This window comes from Myotis daubentonii, chromosome 4 (genome assembly GCF_963259705.1).
Source record: "Myotis daubentonii chromosome 4, mMyoDau2.1, whole genome shotgun sequence".
In the NCBI taxonomy this organism is placed as follows: Eukaryota; Metazoa; Chordata; class Mammalia; order Chiroptera; family Vespertilionidae; genus Myotis; species Myotis daubentonii.
In genome coordinates this window covers 15,528,113-15,548,452 of record NC_081843.1, presented here as the reverse complement: position 1 = coordinate 15,548,452, position 20,340 = coordinate 15,528,113, and the positions used below count along the sequence as shown (strand labels likewise).

At 46.2% G+C, this 20,340-nt stretch overlaps 3 protein-coding genes across 16 annotated transcripts in view; 1 reads left to right on the top strand and 2 right to left on the bottom strand.

The window, feature by feature from the left end:
• The window catches only part of ZNF75A (zinc finger protein 75A), a 33,550-nt gene extending 32,971 nt beyond the window's left edge, over positions 1-579 (bottom strand). For all 4 annotated transcript variants that reach the window (XM_059692915.1, XM_059692912.1, XM_059692914.1 and 1 more), the window contains exon 1: positions 169-579. In XM_059692915.1, coding sequence (XP_059548898.1) covers positions 169-579 — 411 coding nt within the window. The remainder of the gene's footprint in view (positions 1-168) is intronic.
• On the bottom strand, positions 552-19,931 carry ZNF263 (zinc finger protein 263). Of its 11 annotated transcripts, none has more exons than XM_059692911.1 (7): positions 19,193-19,930; positions 18,178-19,070; positions 16,717-16,897; positions 16,194-16,264; positions 15,770-15,896; positions 13,740-13,856; positions 552-681 (listed from the first exon to the last, which is right to left on the bottom strand). In XM_059692911.1, exons 2-7 carry the CDS (start codon positions 18,562-18,564, stop codon positions 662-664), a joined length of 903 nt encoding a protein of 300 aa, XP_059548894.1. In that variant the 5' UTR covers positions 18,565-19,070; positions 19,193-19,930; the 3' UTR covers positions 552-661. The 11 variants fall into 11 exon arrangements, with proteins under 11 accessions (XP_059548894.1, XP_059548893.1, XP_059548890.1 ...); XM_059692910.1 differs by lacking the exon at positions 552-681 and adding an exon at positions 3,620-4,249; XM_059692907.1 differs by lacking the exon at positions 552-681 and adding an exon at positions 7,473-7,674 and having other exon boundaries at positions 19,193-19,931.
• MEFV (MEFV innate immunity regulator, pyrin) overlaps positions 2,648-20,340 on the top strand; it is a 42,841-nt gene continuing 25,148 nt past the window's right edge. The window contains exon 1 of the mRNA XM_059692899.1: positions 2,648-2,778. The gene's annotated coding sequence lies outside the window, so the exon portion shown is untranslated. The remainder of the gene's footprint in view (positions 2,779-20,340) is intronic.

The window sequence follows — 20,340 nt, the reverse complement described above, 5'->3', positions numbered from 1 at the left end:
GTGGAATGACTATTGCTGCAGATCAGTGGTTTCAGGTCCTGCCTTAGATGGCCTAAAGCAACAACAGATCATTGATCTAATTCATCTTACTTCTCAGTTAACTGCCCCTAACCCCATTTATCTATTTTCATTCTATATCACTGTTAAGTTAACCAGGAATCTTCTCACCCCAGTCTTCATTTGACCAGATTCACTCTGCAAGTGGTCTACCAAGGCCACAGCCTCTTCAATGCTCTGTAGGTGGTGCTTCTTTATCTGGGTCTGAGTATCCCTGGGCAGAATGTTCAGGAACTGTTCTAGCACCAGCAGATCCAAGATTTCTTCTTTTGAGTGTATGTCTGGCCTTAGCCATTGACGGCATAATTCCTGAAGTTGGCCAACAGCCACACGGGGTCCAGCTGCTTCATGATAGTGGAAATTCCGGAAGTGTTGGCGAAAGCTCTCAGGACTGAGACTGTCCATTTGTGCAGTATATTTTTTACTCTGAGAGGAGCTCTCTGTCACAGGTCCCTTGGTCTCCCACAGAGCCCTGATCTGAGGGTTCAAGTACTCAGCCACTTTCAGATCTACCATCATCATTCTGCTGGAACAGTTGTTCCTGTGGGCACACACCACCAGTACCACCTCTGACAACTAAGACCCAGTCTGGTCTGGAATAAAATCAATAAAAGGATCTTCTTCCTAAGGCACCAAGGACAGAAAAAAAGCAGGTCAATAAGAAAATCACATGAACTTTACTACCTGCTACTTATTGTGAGAGAAAAATGAAAATATCCTGTTTGCCTTCTCTTTAAAATCAACTGCCAGGCAGGCCCTTGGTTTCCCTCCTTTTCTTTATATTATTCAGTTGATCTATAAGACAGCTCATTAAAGACAAATGTCAATTGATGACTTTGCCTTTACAAGAAAATAAAAAATCAGTGAAAACTGGTGGGTGAGAAAATTGGCACCCAATGACTCCAAAGAATTTGGGGATTATCCAAAGAGTTCATTGATGTGCTTCCTATCATGTAAAAAATAAATAAATTATGAAAACATTCTGAGTTTCTCTTAAATTTTAATATATCTCCTAGCCTTCTGCTTTTAATAAGAGGTACAACTTCTATGACCCTCCATCCTCTTGTGATGATTGAAGCCTTCACTTCGTGGAACATTTGAGACTCTCCTTTACTTGCATGAATACTGGCAGCAGACAGTGAGACCAGAGTAGAAGGAACGTAATTAGGGAAAAAGTAGCCTTTTCTTCTCAGAAAGCATCCCCCAATTAAGTAACTGAGATGCTCAACGTTCTTTTTTGGACCTTCTTTGCAAGACCTATTAAGGGCACTACGCAGAAGATTTATACCTGTATTTTAAAATGTTTACTTCCACTAGGAAAAATCACAGCCGACCTTTCTTTACAAAATGTATGTCCAAATACCAAGTCGTAAAAAGGGGGAGGGCAGTTGGTAATGCTTAAGCTGACCCTTCCTCTGACTTTACGTTTCGAGGGTCTTTTAGACTTCTAAGGAGCCTAGGGGGAGCTTCACACGCCTCCGTCTCCCTGGGTGATGCAGCAAAACCCGCCCCGAGCTTCTGTGCAGGGTGCCACGGCTCACAAATGAATGGCCGGCTTCTCGCTGTGCGCCCGGCTCGGGAGGACCGGGGACTTCTGCCTCAGAAGAAAGGATCTTCTTAGGCTGAACTGCGGCTCTTGCGGTTAACATCAGCAGCAATGCCTCCCAAGCCTCCCCCCACCCCTGCCTAAAACAAAACAAAACAAAACACGCCAGCAGAGGCGGGAACGTAGACTTTCTGAGGGCATTCGGCATTCGTGAGCCCTGCGCCAGCGGGCAGCGTACGAGCGTGCCGCCGCCGCGGGCCCCGGAGTTATCAGCGCAAAGGGCAGGAAGAGCGACCTCCGGAGCCTGACGGCCGGCCTCGCCCGAGACAGGCTCTCGTCGCTGGGCTCCCGGAAATAGCGTCTCACCTCCAACCACCTTGCAGTGGCCTCGAGCAGAGGCCGGCAGGTCTCTGGGGCTCCGCAGCCGACGCCGAAGGGGAATCGATTCTTAGTTACCTCAGACCGCTGCGTTTCGTGAGGGCCGCTCCCTCATCCTCCGACTCTACCGCAAGTCGCCGCACTTCCGGCGGCTTCTCCAGGACCGCAGCTATCGGCTTCTCGACACCCAGAGGGGGTCCAGAGAACCGAGATGTGCGGATGCAAGGTCACAGGCCTAACACGCCCGACGGACGTACCGGACGCTTCACCCGCCTGGGGCCTTCTCTACGCAACTGTCTGAAACCCGCGCTCCTACCGGAAGCGGAAGTGGTGCACTTCCCGACTGGCTCTGCCGCCCAGCTGAGTCAGTCGGCCTGCGCAGGGGCTCCAGGCTTCGCGGAAGGAACCTACCTAGTCCGGTAGGGTTCAGCCCTTGCGCCCGGAAGAGTTAATGCTCCAGAGTCTCCAGGTTGTGGAGCCTAGAAGGACCCTGCGCGCACCTCGGCCCGTGGGAGTCGCGGTCTCGCGGCCTGGCTCTGAGGCGGTGAGCGTCGGGGTGGTTCCTAAGTCCCCTCAGGAGGCCTGCGGCCGAGTTACCGGGAGCTCCGCCGGGTAAAGGTCGCCGCCCGCTAGTCTCGCAGGGTCCTCGGCCTTCCTGGCCCAGCTGGCCGCACCCGAGCTTTCGTCCCTAGCACAGCACCGCCTCGAGAAGGAGCCTTTTTGTTCCGTTCAGGATCAGCGGACCTGAGGTTACCCCGTTTGAGGCTGTGCATCTCACAATTGTTTTTTCTTGTGAGGTATGTGGAATAGGTTACATTTATAGTTCTCCATGACAGAGAAATTGAGAGCTAAGAGGTGACTGGCGAGGGTTACATAACTTACCATTGGCCACTCCTAGACTGTAATTTAGTTTCCCTGTTGTCCTTTTTCAGGACAGCGTGCTTCCTGTAGAATGGTAACCTTTTTATCGTGTATTTCCTTCAGTGCCTGGTCGAATTACCTGATTAAGATATGCATTCCACAAATATTTACTAAATCATATTCAAAGGAATCTGAGTATTTCGTTTTGGTTTTGTTCTAAGTACTAGTGTTTTCACAGTACCAGCCTCTACCAGTCACGGAATTATTTAAGTCTACCAGGTGTAGTCAGTGTTACAAACTTCATAGAACAATGTATTTTAATCAAGGAATCTGGCAGAAGTACTCAGGCAATTTCATGAATATCAGTATCACAGGGTAGGAAAACGGAGGACTTTAGCTGAACGTTGCAGAAATTCCAAGGAAATGGACGTTGAATTTTGGTTGGGGAAAATTATAAGGTACTGATTTTCAGCCAATGTGCTGCAAGAATTTTAAAAACATTCAATACCTGACTGTTTAGTCAGGGGCACTGACCTGTTTTCCCTTACATTGTCAAAAAAAAAAAATGACAGCATCCAACACAGTAGCTGTCCAATGTGAATGAATTATAATTCATTCTCCATGACAGAAATATTTTTGTCAGATTAGCAAAAAATGTAATACATTTTTTGGTGTGTTGTAGGAATTTAGTGATTACTTATGTGTGCTGTGAGATTAAAAAGGTTGACAATAAGGGGGGGGGTAACATAAAAGCATAGCCTTGAAAAGCTAGAGAGATTAGTGTGTGAAATTTTTAGTATTTTTACTAAATGTAACTGTGCTACATTTAGGGAAAGAAAGTTAGAAAATAAGTTCATGTAGATCTATGTACTTTGAATGGAAGTGAAGAGAAATGCGTTTAATAGAGCGTATACCAGAGCATCATTTGAAGGTTTTTGAGGGAGCTTCTTTCTAGGGTGTTCATCTGGAGGTAAGTTTAAGGTGGAAATGAAAATGAGAGACCACTAACCAGGCCATTATGCTATTTTGCTTTTAGATAGAATGGTGTTACACTCCTCTGAGGTATAGATCTTGATCCTTTTTGAGTGAGAAAAAGATTAAACGTGATAACTATAGGCATCTGCCTAAGTCACTTGCTTATGTTTCAAAGCATTTCCATTTCCTTAGTATCTACCAGGTTGGGACTTAGTTTCTTCAAGAGTCATTATTGTTTCCAGTCTCTCAGAACCAGTGGACAGTGATGCTTTTAGCATTGAGATTCTCATCAGCTGTCCCAAAGCTGAACACATGATTGGAACTTATTGAATTGAATAAATGAAGTTCTGCTAGCAGTGCCTTTTGATGTCATTGGCAGACCTGATTCATAGCATGGGTAGGGAGTTGGTTAAGGAAGTGGGAGAAAAGACCCTGTGAAAGAAAGAAGAGAAAACAAGGCACAATATGGTGAAGAGTGAATAAGGGCCCCTGATGATTTTCACTGGTTGAAGTTTGAGGCCATAGTTACTTCTTGCTGTGGAGCCCATAAAAGTTCCCTGAGTCTTTCCTTTGATCTCACCTTCTCCTGCCTGATCATGGTTTGAGAAAATGATGAATGCACAGGTGGGGAGCAATGAAAGCAAATACATGGAGTTTATTTTGAGACACCACCCAACTGCCATAGCAGGCTGAGTATTTTTGCTGGGTAATTGACTGGACTTAATAGTGCTACTGTTGGCTGAAAAACTTTTTTTTTAGAATTGCCTTAGTTATAGCTTCCTCTTTTACAAGGTTGCTTGATCTTAGCCTGTAACTACCTCCACACCCTATTTACTATGATATTCTTTCATGATCTTAGTGCTCCATTAACCAGTGGCACTTCCTGCAACCAATGTTAGAGGAAAACTAATGGTTAGTTTCTTCTGGACTCCTAGATAAGCAGCTTGTGAGAATTCTATTAGTTGAGGAATGACTGAAAGCCAGTCAGGCTCTTCCCTAAAGGAGTGGAAAAATAACTGAAATTTATTTTTATCATTTCCCTGACACTTTTTTTTCCCATAGCACCTGGAATGGAAAAAAAAAATGGTAGTTTTTGTTACTTCCCAGGAAGTTCTATATCTGGAATGAGAACCATGACATTAATAGAGTAAGACATTTCTAAGGAATAAATGGAATTGAGCAGCACAAAGAGGGCCTGAATGGACTACTTGAGTGAGCTGAGCTACAGAGGACTTTGCCAGCAGAAGGATTTATGGGAAACAATTGATCAGAAATACCAGTAGAGAAACTTTTTTAAATTTTCCAAGCAGTGGAAAAATTGAGTCTTGGTTCAAATTAAACAAAATCTACACTGAAGAGAAACCAAATAAAGTCTCAAATATAAAATGTGTATTATTTAAAACCCTAATGTAAATTTAGGAAAACAAACAAAAAAATGGATCTTTAAAATTTTTTTAACTTTTTAATTATGGTGAAATATTTATAAAACTATTACACTCACCTCTAAGAATTGCCATGATTCTGAAACTTGCTAATATCCCACATATGAAACAGTTTCGTTGGAAAATAATACTTGAGAATACACCGGATGTACACAAGGAAGATCTGAGAGTGGAAAGGTGCCAGTAACAAATTATTTGCCTTCTTACAGATGACTTTGTTAAAGATCAGTCTTTGAGAATGCTATATTGAATGTAATCAAAGTTGGATTTCATTCATATGGACAGCAGAAACTACTAACTTTCTTTTTCACTTAAAGATATTTATAACTGTTACTGAATTCTAGCTCTAGACATCCCAATGTCAGGGTAAGCTTGGAGTCTATTCAGGTGGATGGGCTGCTGCCCAGTGAACACTACATACAGAGCAATATGAACACCATTTTCTTTTCTGGCAGTGAGGTAAAATCAGGTAATTTTGGGAGAGGAGGAGCCTCACTGCATCTCTGCTACACAAGATTACTCTGTCCTTGCCTTTGAAGCTTCCACATTCCCATGTTCTCAAGCACCATTAAAAAAAAAAGTTTTATTTATTAATAGATTTTTTTTAATATTTTTTTTAATTTCTTTATTTTTTTATATTAATTGATTTTAAATAAAGAGGAAGGGAAACATCGATTTGTTGTCCACTTACTTATGCACTTATTGGTTGATTCTCTTTTTTTAAATATATTTTTTGTTAATTTCAGAGAGGAAGGGAGAGGGAGAGAAACATCAATGAAAGAGAATCATTGATCGGCTGCCTCCTGTACGCCCCCTACTGGGGATGGAGCCTGCAACCCAGGCATGTGCCCTTGACTGGAATGGAACCCAGAACCCTTCAGTCTGCAGGCACTCTATCCATTGAGCCAAACCAACTAGGGCTATTGGTTGATTTTTGTACGTGCCCTGACGATATAGAATCCACAACTTTGGCATATTCGGACAATGCTCTAACCAGCTGAACTACCTGGCCAGCGCCTCAGCACCACTTTTTTGGTTGTTGCTAATCCTGATTCGATGATATTTTTTCCATTGATTTTTAGAGAGAGTGGAAGGATAGGAGGAAGGGGAAGAAAGAGAGAGGGAGAAACATCCATATGTGAGAGACATATCAATTGGTTTCATGCACCCTGACCACTGGGGATTGAAGCTGCAACCCAGGTACACGCCCTTGGCCAGGAATCGAATCCATGACCCTTCAGTGCGCAAGCTGATGCTCTAACCACTGAGCACACTAGTCAGGATGAGCACCACTTTTTATTGAGGCTTATCTCACCTAGGTCTTTACTTGTGAGCACAATTTGCCTACTCTCTTCCTTGTGTCTTTTTCTGTGTTGACTTACAGAGTATGCAGGTATTCCTGTTACTCCTGACTGGTTCTGCTATATCTGTCGAGGGAGAAGAGGAGCAGGGAAGTTCTGAAAACTGATCATCCATGTCTTGAAGGAGTGAAAGCAAGAGGGGACTTTATAAGTGGCAGCTTTCTGAGTTCATAATACCTTTACCTCTAGACTAACACTTTAATAATAAGCCCTTATCCCTTTAGCTCATTATCCTTCAATTCAAATGCCTGTGCCTTCTAGGGCATTAAGCTAGTTTTGGGTTTTTTGTTTTGTTTGAATGTTTTTTTTCCAATTCAGTAAGGTTTTTCCCTTTTCTCCTGTTGGTTATTTAAAACCAAACTCAGTATGAAAAAGAGAGGGAAATATACAGCATTGAATTTGGAGGATAAAATGAAGATTCTAAGTAGGATTGAAGCTGGATGATCTCTTAAAAGTGTAAAAGGATGAATTTGGAATCAGCAAATCAACATTTTATGACATTAAAAAGAATAAGAAATTTATTTTGGACTTTTTACTGAAGCAGGACATGCCATTAGTTGGGGCTGAGAAGAGAAAGAAGACAACAGGAACCAAATATGGTGATGTGGACAATGCTGTCTACATATGGTATCAATAGAAACACTCAGCTAGTGTTGCTGTTAGAGGTGTGGAGCTTCAGACTGCTGCAGAGATTCGCACAGTGTTTTGGGCAAACAGACTTCAAAGCTAGTACTGGTTGGCTTTTTATTATTTTTTGTTGAAAGTATTACGTATGCCCCCCTTTCCTGCCCCCCTGTCCCCCTCCCCAGTGACCCCTCCATCCCACCCCCTACCCACCCACTCCCCCACCCCCATTGGGAACCGAAAAATATGAGTGGAGCAAGTCCCAAGTTCAGTTTCAGAAACTGTTGAGCCATTCATTTCAACAAAAATTGTCCATACTTATCAAAGAGGAGAAATTGTGTCTAGCTCAACTATACAGGGGGTGAGACTGACCTCTTTTGGAAATCAGTGCCAAAGAACAGTCAGACAAGTAGAAAAGATGTCTGCCTGCCTGGAAGGAAAATACACAGAGAACGGTTATCTGCTCTCTCATGTGCAAATGCAGATGGCACTCATAAGTTAAAGTCTCATTATTGGAAAATCAAAGCTGCCCAAAAATGTGAAAGAGGACAAAAGTACATTACCTGTTATATATAAACCTAGTAAAAATGTTTGGTTCACCAGAGAATTATTTTCAGAATGGTTCTTTCAAAATTTTGTTCCTGAGGTCAAGCATTTTCAACTTAACTTTCTAAGATTCCATGAAGAGGATGTTAGAGCTTGTTACTTCTGGACAATTCCCAGTTCACCTTTCTGCTGAATCACTAACGAGTGCGGATGGTCGAATAAAATGCATGTTCTTTCCCCACAACACTTCAACCTTGATTCAACCGATGAATCAAGGTATGATCTTAAGCTGCAAACAACCTTATAGGTGGAAGCAACTTGAAGAGAGTCTTGTAATTTTTTTAAGAAAGTGATGATGAGTCCTGACCAGTTTGGCTCAGTGGATAGAGCATCGGCCCTTGGACTGAAGGGTCCCAGGTTCGATTCCAGTCAAGGGCATGTACCTTGGTTGTGGGCACATCCCCAGTGGGGGGTGTGGAGGAGACAGCTGATCAATGTTTCTCTCTCATTGATGTTTCTAACTCTCTATCGCTTTCCCTTCCTCTCTGCAGAAAAATCAATAAAAATATATATTTTTTTAAAATAGAAATAAAGTTGTAATCAGAAGTGCCTGCAAGCTAGATTGAAGGCTAAAAGAAAATGTTTCTAATAAATGTACTTTTTTAAAAAAAATTTAATCCTCACCCAAGGATATTTTTTCCATTTTTATAGATTTTTATAGAGTGGAGAGGGAAAGATAGAAATGTTGGTCAGAGAAACACGTCAATTGTTTGCCTCCTGCACGAGCCCTGCCCAGGGGGGAGCCTGCAACCAAAGTTATGTGCCCTTGACCGGAATCAAACCCGGCTGGTGCTCTATCCACTGAGCTAAACTGGCTAGGACTAATAAATGTACTTTTGGTTTAACTCATCTTGCTATTCTTGAGCTCCTAACACTTAGTTAGGAAGTCTCCTAATGCTAATAAATTTGCTAGTTGGTTTCCTATAACATACATCAAGACTTTTTACATGCTTTGTTTCAAATGCTTGTGAAACATTTACAAAAATTACAAGTCTTAAAACAGTGGTGATTTTGCCTATTTCAAATATGTATCAGTTGATAATTCTATGATTATCAGTAGCAAATAACAATAGTAATGATTCAATAGCCATTTCAGAGTATGATGTTGACACCAGTAAATTCTTTCATTCTTACAATAAAAACTCTTAAAATTTCTAATGAGTTTTCTTGGGAAGAAACCCCCAAACAAAATGTAATGCTTGTTTAATGTCTAGTCTCTGGCGCTAGTCTTTGTCCTCACTGCTGTCTGCCTGCTTTTAGTCTGCCTCTGCCAGGCATTTTCACATTGCTTAAATGTATTACTGATTCTCTACTTAGGAGCCTTTCTGCTGGTCTCCTGTGCTACATTTACTACATGGATGTGTAGCTATTGCTCAGGGTCAGGCCACATCTCCTTTGTACCCATTTGAACTTAGGGGGCAGGGGTGTTTATTGCATCATTCTCCTTTGGCATAAAAGCCAGTCGGAATCTGTTCTGGTTAGAGTCTGCAGTAAGGAAGGACCTCTAAGGGAAGACCTCATCAACCCTGCCTGCAGTATCAGACTGCTCCCTGAAGTTCTTCCAATGTGGTCTTACATTGATCTCAGCACCAGGGGGCTTAGAAGACAGTCCTGCAAATATTATCTGACCACAGATGGCACAAACAGGTGCGTACTTTCTATGTGCTAGGCACCGTGCTAAATGTTTTTTACATGCAATAATTTGTGATATTATCTCATGAAAGAAGGCCAAGAACCACTATGCATCTGAAATTTGCTAGAAAGGGAGCTAACACTGGGACTGAGTAAAGGCTCCTATTGGAAAGCCTTTCAGTCCCAAAAGCAAATACCTGGGAGTCCTTGTTGCTATAAGCCTCAAGCTGCAATGCTCCAAGTAGGAGCAACACCAGTTGGACACATCATAAGATTAGGAGGAGCGAGAGTGAAGGGGGAGGGGCACTTTCTATTCTTATAAAATTTAAATGCATACAGGTTGTGATCTTAACCAGATGATTCTTATTAACATCAACTTGATATCACCCACCAATTTCATGGCATCAGCAACCACATCATCCCTGTCCAACTCCTACCACTGTGGATCCTACACTAATCTCTCAAATCCTAAACGCCCCCCCACACACACACACACCACCACCACTGCCCTCTTGTGGATAAGAGAAAGGCAGAGAAATAAATAAGATTTTTTTTTTTTAATATATCCCATCGAAGGGAGAGGGAGAGTTAGAAACACTGATGAGAAAGATCGATCAGCTGCCTCCTGCACGCCCCCTACTGGGGATGCGCCCGCAACCAAGGTACATGCCCCTGACTGGAATTGAACCTGGGACCCTTCAGTCTGCAGGCCCAGGCTCTATCCACTGAGCCAAACCGGTTAGGGCAAAACAAAGATTTTTAAAAATTGGCTCAGAAAACCAAGGAAGAACTCAATTCTAAACTGAGGCAGGGCTGAGGCCAGACTAATAAAAATGGGCGGGGCACATAGGGTTCTTTTTCTCACTTAAAATTGCTAATTTGATAGCTGGTTTCCAACGGAATGTTTTGTTTCCCAAACAAGCAGCTAGTTAGATATTTTCCTGAGATGTTTTCAAGGCATCAGAATGTCCTTCTAGAATACCTCCTTGTTTTCTATCTCTTTCCCACAGGCATACACTCCTAAAATTCCTATTCCTGATTACCCATTCTAAAATATGCTTTCTCCTAATAATTTTGCCTTCTCCACTAATGGGCAATAATTCAGTTATAGCAGGACCACCTTTTTCTGGGAATCATTTGTAAGACCAAAATATCCTGTCTCTGAAGAGCCTGATCTTCCTTCAGCTACTTTCCAAGAAATAAAACATTATAAACAAAAAAATCAGATACTTTCACTGCTGTACACTACAGAAGAAAACCTCAGAGACCATTATGACATCATCACCCCAAACCCACTGGGTTTGACCCTTTGTTACCATGCCACACCCTACCTCAACCTGTCTGCTGCCACCTTTGTGGGACTTCTTGACCAACACAGCAAGACCACAAAGAGAAAGCAGGTCCTCCAAACAGATCAACACTGGAGGCCAGGACACTTTCAATGAAGAGTCACACACTTTCATGTTTCTTGAAGGTATTTATTACCATCCAAACATATTTCCAGGAGGGAAAGGCATGATCCCTAATTTCCCTAAAATCTGTGTTTTCAAAGTCGTCTAGGGAACCCTTCTTACATAACCCTCTGAAGACTCCAGAGTTCTGTTTATCCTTCTCTGGCAGAGGTGGGGGAAGTCTTGATCTCTGTACAGGTTAGAGTAATTCAGATTCCAGTTCCCTCTGCCAATTCCTAGGCTGACCTGCAAATTCCTTGTTACTATTTCCCTTAGGTCTCTGGGTCCTTTTTGTCTGAGGTGACAATGACATTCATGGCCTGCCAATGGGCCTTCCTATGAGGCCACTGAGGTGTGCTGTGGCTTCCCTGTCAAGGCCTTTTGGAGAGCTACAACTAACCACCAGTCTTTCTTTGCCCTCAAGCTGGTTTCCCAGGAGATTTAGCCCCTTTTCTTTGGTCTCAAGGGCCTCAGGAGTTCAAATACTTCTGCTGAATGTCCCAAGTAAGGAAGCAATAACAAAAAGTCATATAGATTCCCAAAGTTGCTGGGAAAGACAAGATTAATTAAGGCATCCAAATCACAATGTGGCCAAATATACTAAGGGGGTAGGCACCATGAGACAAGGTGAATAGAGAATTCTGCCCTGAGTAGGTCACCTCAAAGACTTTTCGTCCTTACTAATTCAGACAGAATTCCATTTTAGTTTGATGCTAGTCCTTTGCTGCCTCTGCTTCTCCCCTGCAATAACTCCCCCCCCCCCCCCACACACACATACCCATCCTTGTTACTCTTTACAATAATTACCTCAAAAACAGATGATTTCACCCAGCCCCTACGGCTCACTGGTTGAGCGTTGACCTATGGACCAGAGGTTATAGTTAGGTTCCTGGTCAGTGCACATGCCGTGTTGTGGGCTCCATCCCCAGTGGGGGGAGGGGGGAGACATGCAGGAGGCAGCCCATCAATGATTCTAATCATTGATGTTTCTCTCTCCTCTCCCTTCCTCTCTGAAATCAATAAAATAAATGTAAAAATAAAACAACACAGATGATTTCGGTCAGCAGGGCAAGAAATACCAGCTCTCAACAGCAGACCCCTCTGAATATGCCACCTTATCTCTGGTGAAATGAAACTCCATTGTTTCTATCTGGTGTGAGTTTTCTGATGACTCATAAGGCGTGAACTCCGAGAAAAGCTTTCTCCACATTCAGAACATTTATAGGGTCTCTCTCCTGTATGGGTTCTCAGATGACGAATCCGATTGGAGCTGTGAGAAAAACTGTCTCCACACTCATGACAGGTATAGGGTTTCTCTCCCGTGTGAATTCTCTGGTGCCTGATTAAGTTGGATCTATGAGAAAAGTTTTCCCCGCAAAGGGTACATTTATATGGTTTCTCTCCTGTGTGCGTTCTCTGATGTCTGGTGAGGTGCATGCCCTGCCGGAAGCTTTTCCCACAGGTCAGACATTCAAAGAGTTTCTTCTCTGTTTTGTGGGTTCCATGATTTGTAAGAAAGGAGCTGCTGTCACTCATTGCTTCCCCACACTCGGAGAAGGGGAAAAGCCTCTCTTTCTCATGAGTTCTTTCATGTATGACAAGGTGGGAACTTCGAGAGAAACTTTTTCCACACTCAGCACACTTATAGGGTCTCTCTCCTGTGTGAATTCTCTGGTGCCTAAGGAGATTGGAACTGTGAGCAAAAATCTCGCCACACTCAGGGCACTTGTAGGGCTTTTCACCGGTGTGTGTTCTCTGGTGTCTGTGGAGATTGGAGTTGCAAGAGAAGCTTTTTCCACATACATTACACTGATAGGGCTTCTCGCCTGTGTGGGTGCGTTGATGGCGAGTCAGGTGGGTATTCTGACTGAAGCTTTTTCCACATTCAAGGCACTTATGGGCCTCCTCTCCAAAATGTGCTCTGTGTAGTGATAAAAAGTGTGGGCTCCCACCAAAGATTTCACCACACTCTACACCCATACACAGTCTTTCTGCTGCATGTATTCTCTGGTGCCTAATTAGATTTGAGTTACTAGAGAAATTTTTGCCACACAAGGGACATAAATGGAGCTTCTTTGGCTGTAGTTCCTTTGGCCGGCCTGCTTCTCTGCAACTTGTGGCTCCCACTATGGACTGCTCCATCTGATCCTCTGGGGGAAGCTCCCAATGCCCTTCTGCCCTGTCCCCAGGCCGTCCCTGCTCAGGACTCCAGGGCACCTCCCCTCTGGCCTGGCCAGTCAGAAGCACCTGTAGATGGATGTTCTCAGGAGAAATAGACTGAGCACTTTCTTCCCGGCTCTCAAATTTCTCTTCTGGTAAAGTGAGAGAAACCAAACCCTACATTATTTTTACCCTAAAGAAAATCCCATATGCCCACTACTGCCAGTAGGTAAGAAGTCCAGAAAGACGGGCTATATCTGTTTTCTATCTTCCCCATACAGGGAAAACACTCTAGAGAGGTATCTGGATAAAAGGTGGGGCCATTGGTCAGGAACCAGAGCTCAGACCAGTCTTATTCCCTTGTAAGGGCCCCCATATCCCTCTTCAACTGAGCCTCTAGCTCTGCCCTTCAGAAATGGGTGGGATGGAGCAGGGCTGAGACTAAGATGGGAAAATGAACCAAGGCGTGAATGCTTCCTTACGTTTTGAACTCTGGGTGCCTTGCCTGCCTCAATGGGATTAAAGTGGGCAGTGGGGACACAGGACCTTCCTGGTAGCAGTGATGGACTAGCCCCACACCCAAACCCTCAAAGGCCTCACTCCCAACAAGGGGAAACTAGATGGGCAGGCTCCTCAAGTTCCTTACCTGGAGCTGGGTTTCTGGGGCTCAGTCCCTCCTTGCAAATCTGGACACTGGGCTCCCATGGTTTTCTTCCTTGTTCCACCTGGATGCTCAGGGCCTCCTGATTGGGAACCTGAGATTCTGTTCACAATGAAAGATATCGATTTTTGTGTCACCACATTCCCCCACCAAGCAGAGGAAGCACAGTCATGTTCCCTGTCCTCTGTGAGTAGATACAGAGGGTAAAATAAGTCTGAAATATACATTAACCTCCTAAACTGTTCCCAGTGGTTACCTCTAAAGAAAGAAATTAGGGGAAGACTATAGCTTTTTTCTTTTTACACTTTTGTAGTACCTGGGATTTTTCTGCAATGTACCACTTTTGTAATTAAAACAACCAAACCAAAATGGTCAGAGTGGTCAGTTCCTTAAGTAATCAATTTAATATTGTAAAAGAGTCTTGACTCTTACGTATAGAGAATAGAATTTAGTCTGACTGGGCCACTCCAGAAGAGGAAACTATAATATGATGGACAATCAGAAAAGGATCTGGAGGCTCTAAAACGACCCCGAGGTCGAAATCAAAACGTGCCATTCCTATGCTATGCTAAAAACAAAAACCTCACTCTAACTCCAGCGAACTTGGACTTTAAACAGTTTAGTTCTAAGAACTTATGATCTGAACATCTCTTCCTATTTAGCACTCACTGAAAGAGCTGTGCTCAACTTAGGCACCAAACCACAGCAGAGTAATAGGGAAGCTAGAGAAGGTCCAAATGAAGGGAAACAAACCCAGCAGTGACCCCTTTGCAGAATTAGTGCAAGTGAAGTGACAGCTGTGCTTCTCTTTATAAAAACGTAACTTATGAAAACAAAGTCCAGTGTGACTCTGCTATGGTGTGTGTCAATGTAGCCATAATTGTAACGGACACATTGCTGTCTTAGGTTGTTTCTAAAGACTTCCCTCAACTTTTATTATGAGAATTTTCATACATACTTAAAAGTTGAAGGAATTAAACAATACCTGTACACTCTTCACCTAAATCCTGAGTTTCTGTACACTCTCCACCTAAAAAACTGTTGGGTTTTTTTGGGCATATTTCATAGGCATCATTTAAAATCTTGCATAATAGGTCAACACACAGGTGCACCTTAATTTACACTTGATTCATTTAGCTCCAGTTTTGAATATATATCATTTCCAAATTTCCATAAGTTCCTCCCTACTTCCTGAATTTTTAAGGGCTGGGAGAGCTGCTAAGCTGGAATGCTGGTGCCACTGCCCCTGAAATTTGTGTCTTTGGGGAAGGGCCTATAAATACTAATGAAGTATAGAAAACACGAGATCAGAAGAGTAAGCATTTCAAAATTGCAAGTCATCAAGAACTTTATAGTTCCACAGCATCCTAGGACAGTGAGAATGTGTCATGCTTGGAAGGGGGTCAGTCACTGGATTTGATTTTGTTCTATTTGTTCTGCCTTGGGAAGACCATTATAGCTCTGACTCCTTGCCTTCAGCTCTGGCAGCTGGGGCCTTTAAGTGTGCCAAATGTGCCACGTCCGTTCAACCAATCAAAGCGTAATATGCTAATGATATGCTAAGGCCACTCAACTGCTTGCTATGATGTACTGACCACTAGGGGGCAGATGCTCCAACTGGTAGGCTAGCTCGCTGCTGGGGTCCATCCGATCCCAACTGGGACAGAGCGAGACTGGACGGACTCGCCCTGGAGCCCTCCCGCAGTCCCTCCCCTGCTGGTCAACCTCCCGTGTCCCTTCCCCAACCGTGCATTGGTGGGGTCCCTTGGCCTGGCCTGCGCCCTCTTGCAATCCAGGACCCCTCAGGGGATGTCAGAGAGCCAGTTTTGGCCTGATCCCGCAGGCCAGGCAGAGGGAACCCACTGGTGCATGAATTCGTGCACCGGGCCTCTAGTTTTAGAATAAGGGAGGCCTTTTGAAAAAATTAGGAACTTATGTCCGGGAGGTAAGTAACTAAGACATAGGAACCTAGTCAGAAATGACTCAGTCTTCATCCCTAGAAAAGAAGTCCTTACCCAGTGAGTCCACATTCTCATAACTCTCCTGCACCGTGTCCCTGGAGAGGGCCCTCTTACTAGGATCCTGATGCCCCCACTCCTCCTGGGAGATGTACATAGCCACGTCCTCTAAGCTCTCAGGCAACTGAAACAGCACAAGATCTCCTTTAGCCCCTGAGGCACCAAGAACAATTCAAGCAAAGTCAAGGGTTAAAGGGGCAAAACCCAGGAGTGCCCAGAACACATTTCATGGGGAGTGAGGTGAGGCCTAGGAGTGAGGTGAGATGGAGGCATATAAAGAAAGCCGGGGAGACACATTGGTGAGGAAGTGAGGCTCCTCTCCAAGTGACCAAAGGACCCCACCACCACAAGAGCAACACAGTGTGTATGGGGATGTGTGTGTGTGTGTGCTGAGGGAAGACATTGGGAACTTCCACATCACCTGGGGCCCAGTCATCTTGTCTTCCATGTTTCCTTCGGGAGGAAAGAGAGAAAGCCAGGGAGCAGATAATGCTGAAGGTGACAGAAATCATGATGAGAATGGCATTCCTAATTCTTGGCAACCCAAGGATTATAACACAGTATCCATTCCCCATCACCCAGTCTGCTCTGAGGACTGAACACTGAACAAAAGAAGGCAAGACAAGCACAATTAAGCTACATCCAAAATGACATCCTAAATGCAGGGGTGGGAATAAGGAATATCACTAGTCTGTCTGCAGCATTCAAGCCCTCAATCATTCATCTAGCTCTAAAAGTCTCTGTTCTGCATACAAAAGAGCAAAGAAATCTCCCTCCTCCTCCCACTTCCAGAAGAACCCAACCACCACTTCTAGATCTTTCAGTCCATTCTGGGAACCCTGAACCAGAAATTCCCTCTCCCTGGCATAGGTGCTTCATCCTACTGTCAAAGGCAGACCCGAAGCCCCTTCTCCCTCCCACCTACCCAGATAACTGTTCCTCACCCCTCTCCTTTACAGCCTGGGAGTCCCTTTTAGGGCTGGGGCCTAGCAGCTCCTGCAGCCTGGGACCAGGGCTTCGCTCAGTCTCCATTGGCTCCAGCTTGAAGCTCGGTGACTTTCGTGCTGTTTCCAGAGACAAAGGCTCCTCCAAAAGCACTTCTGTTCCCCGCCCATGGTTTGTGACCTGGGAACCAACCCACATTACTCATCATCACAACAGGGCCCCACAGGAAGGGAAATTAGTACAGAATTCTGAGGGCAAACCTTCAACAGGGAACCACTGGTACATACCTTTGGACCCAGCTAGAGAGAAGGATGGTTTCCACTACAGGGTTTTCTGATCCCAAGTGCATGAGAGAAAATGGGGATGGAGGGTTGGGGTGGGGAGAAGAGTCCACTCCCTGAGCACACCTGCCCACATAGCTCCTCTGGACACACCTTACTCCCTCTAGATTCCCCCTACCTTTTCTAGATGCTCCCTTTCCTCACTACTGGATAAGTTAAACTTGGGTGGCTCTGGGGGCACACGTGCCCTCAGAGTCTCAGTCACAAACTGGTTTTCTAAGTCCACAATTAACTCCCACCCAGCTCTGTATAGGAGACCAGACTGCAGACCCTAATATAACAAGAGCTAACAGCTATTAAGCACTAACTACGAGCCAGTAGTGTGATCAAAACTACATGGCCCTGACCAGATGCCTCAGTTGGTTGGAGCAGCAGTCGCCAACCGGTGGTCCGCTGAGGTCCGAAAGGTTGACGACTGCTGGGTTGGAGTGTCATCCCGATATGCCAAGGTGTCTGGTTCCATCCCCAGTCAGGGGACATACAAGAATCAACCAATGAAGGCATAAATAAGTGGAACAACAAATCGATGTCTCTCTCTCTTTCCTTTCTCTCTCTCCAAAATCAATTTTGAAAAAAACGTATGTCTGAATGTAACAACTTGCTTGAGTGCTTTTCACCAAGCAAAATAACAAATACTGGTAAAAGTGTGATTCAGAAAGTAGTGTGACTGTTTAAAGCAGCGATTTTCAACGGTGTGCTGCAAGAATTTGGAGGGGAGGGGACACGCTATATACTGCTCTCCCTCTAACCCTAAAAGCAACACCAGGAAGGTATTCTACCATTCACACTTGACCAGTGGCGTATCTGAGACTAATAAAGGCTAACTTGCCCAAAGTCACAACGCTAGTAGGAAACAAGAGTGACGATTTAAACCCTGCAAACTAAGTTTGGGGCTCCCACTAATGCAGAGACACTGCCTCCATATGGAAACAGGACACTTTACTACTGACTGTTCATTGGGTAAAATCTGGAAGATGACTATTCCTGACTGAACTACAACAAGGCCTCTGATCCATTTAAGGTCTATTCAGGGAAACCAAGTAAATAGGGAAGTGGGCCGGCACGCTGTCCCAGTCCTAGGGTCAAACAAACCGCGGATACAACAGCTCTTTTTCTCACCTGCTGCCTCAGTTTCCCAAGCTCTCTCTGCATATCTTCTACAAGGGTCACTGCTTCCTCGCCGCTCTCCGGGTGCAGCTCCTGCACCCTGCTCTGGATCTCCTGAGGCAGGATGATTAGAAACTGCTCCAGCACCAGCAGCTCCAGGATCTGCTCCTTGGTGCGCATCTCAGGCCGCAGCCATCCATGGCAAAGTTCCTGGAGCCGGCTGAGGGCTTCCCGGGGCCCAGCGGCCTCTTGGAAGCGGAACCGTCTGAAGAGCAGGTGGGAGGCCTCCGGGCTGGGCCCCGGGTCCGGCGGGAGCAGCTCCTGGCTCCAGGCGCAGTCCTCCTCCAGTTTCACTATCAGGAGCCCTTCCCGATCCTGGGAGCCCGGGCCCGACGCCATCGTCAGGCCCCCGGAGTGCCCTACCCGGGAAACCAGCGGTGCCCGCCTGGAAAGGAGCCCCCAGCCTCGCACAGGGATGGCCGGCGTCAGCAGAAGCCCGAGGACCCTGGGCTTCAGGTCGCGGCCGAAGAGCCCGCTCTAGCCGGGCCGCAGCCGCCTGCGGCGCCTTGGCCTCTCAGTCGGTGCCAGGAGCCGCCGCGCCAGCCCTCGGCCCAGCCCTCCCCGGGGCCTCCCTAGGCACGGACCTGGGCGCCGCGCTTCTCGCAGAACTCCGCGCTCGCTCCCCCGCCGGAAGTCTCAGCGCGAGAGTTAGGCGTCCACGGCCAACGGCGCCAGCTGGGGACCCACCTCCAGGTGACGTTCTGCGAACTAGAGCGCCCATTGGTCCAGACCTGGCCACGGATTCACCGCCGACCAACCAGGAAGGGAGATTCATCTGCCGGGAAGGGACGAGCGAGGGGCCAATTCAAGGCGAGAGGCGGAGTCATCCGACAAGCCCTGACACCCTGGAGGTTCCAAGGGAGAGGATGGGTTCGCTAAATAGATTTATAAAAATTGGTCCTAAAGCGGGCGTGACCCGCGGGCCACGTGGGCCCGAATCCCCCGGAAAGTTTACTAAGATACAAACCCTCGAGCCACGCGAGATTCAATGCGTCAGAGTGTCGGGGTGGCTCGGAAATCTGACTTGTTAACACCGCCCCCCACTCCCCCGAAAAATTCTTCACCCATAAGCCTATTTGAGAGTCACTGTCCCAGTCATGACGGATTAAAGGCGGTCTCCACCCGCTCCGGCAGTTCAGGGTTGCCGGAGAGGGAGCCATCTACCCCAGCGGCACCGGAGGCTCCCGAGCCGGTGTCCACGAGCCCGCTCGGCCTCTCGGGGGGCCCGTAAGCGAGCTGCCCCGCCCAGGTCGGCGCCCCGCGGGGCCTGCGGGGAGGTGCGGTCGGTGGCGCTGCTGGTGACGGCGCCACCCCCGCGGTATGGGGGTTCGGGGCTGGTGGCCTGCGGTGGCCACCCGACCGCCCGGCGTCCAGTTTGGGGCGGCTGGGTGGCCCGAAAGGCCGCTAGGGACTCGGCCCTGCGCCGCCGCTTCCTGTTTTAAACCGGATTTTAAACTTGCCTGGAACGTGTTGTTCAGTTGTCCAGCCCTGCGGGGGCGGGATCCTCTCTCCCTCCCGGCTCCGCCGTGAACTTTCGTGGTGAGAGGTGACTGGAAGCAAACCCGTAGGATTGTCTTTCTGGCCGAGCAGAGTGCTTTGTGCCAGTGCGAGGAGGGTGGCCCGGCTTCTCCATTCCCTCCGGCAGCGGGCAGACCCGTGCGGGCCCGTGGGCTCAGGAGGTAGAAGCACAATAGGAGTGAATCGTGACAACCAGGACCGTTGATTGAGCGCCTGCGTGCACGCAGCCGGAGACTCACAACACGCGAAACTGTAGCAAGTATATATACACCGTTATGCGCCTGTTACAGATCCCGGCACCCGGGTCAATAAGGTACTTGCCCAGGGTCGCACAGCTAGTCTGTCGCTGAAGGTAAAGCGACATGATGGTAAAGGATGATACGAGGATGCAGAGAAAAAGTACGGAGTATATATATATATATATTTTTTTATTTCACTCCAGGGAAAAAGTTAGGTCCACAAACTGTTGTGGCAAATGCAGATCCAGAGGCCTCCGTGCACTGGCAGGTTTAGGTCCATTTCAAAAAAACCATGTGACCTCAGAGTCCTCTAAGACCATTTTCATGTTTTAGAGATTTATATTTCAGGAGACTGTAG

Excerpts from the sequence above, each read along its gene's own strand:
- ZNF263 (XM_059692900.1), bottom strand. The coding sequence starts at position 18,564 with ATGGCGTCGGGCCCGGGCTCCCAGGATCGGGAAGGGCTCCTGATAGTG. Across the intron at positions 16,898-18,177 it reads TTGGGAAACTGAGGCAGCAG|GTCACAAACCATGGGCGGGG; the intron begins GTGAGAAAAAGA and ends GTTGGTTCCCAG. Across the intron at positions 13,857-15,769 it reads TGAGAATGTGGACTCACTGG|AATCTCAGGTTCCCAATCAG; the intron begins GTAAGGACTTCT and ends CATTGTGAACAG.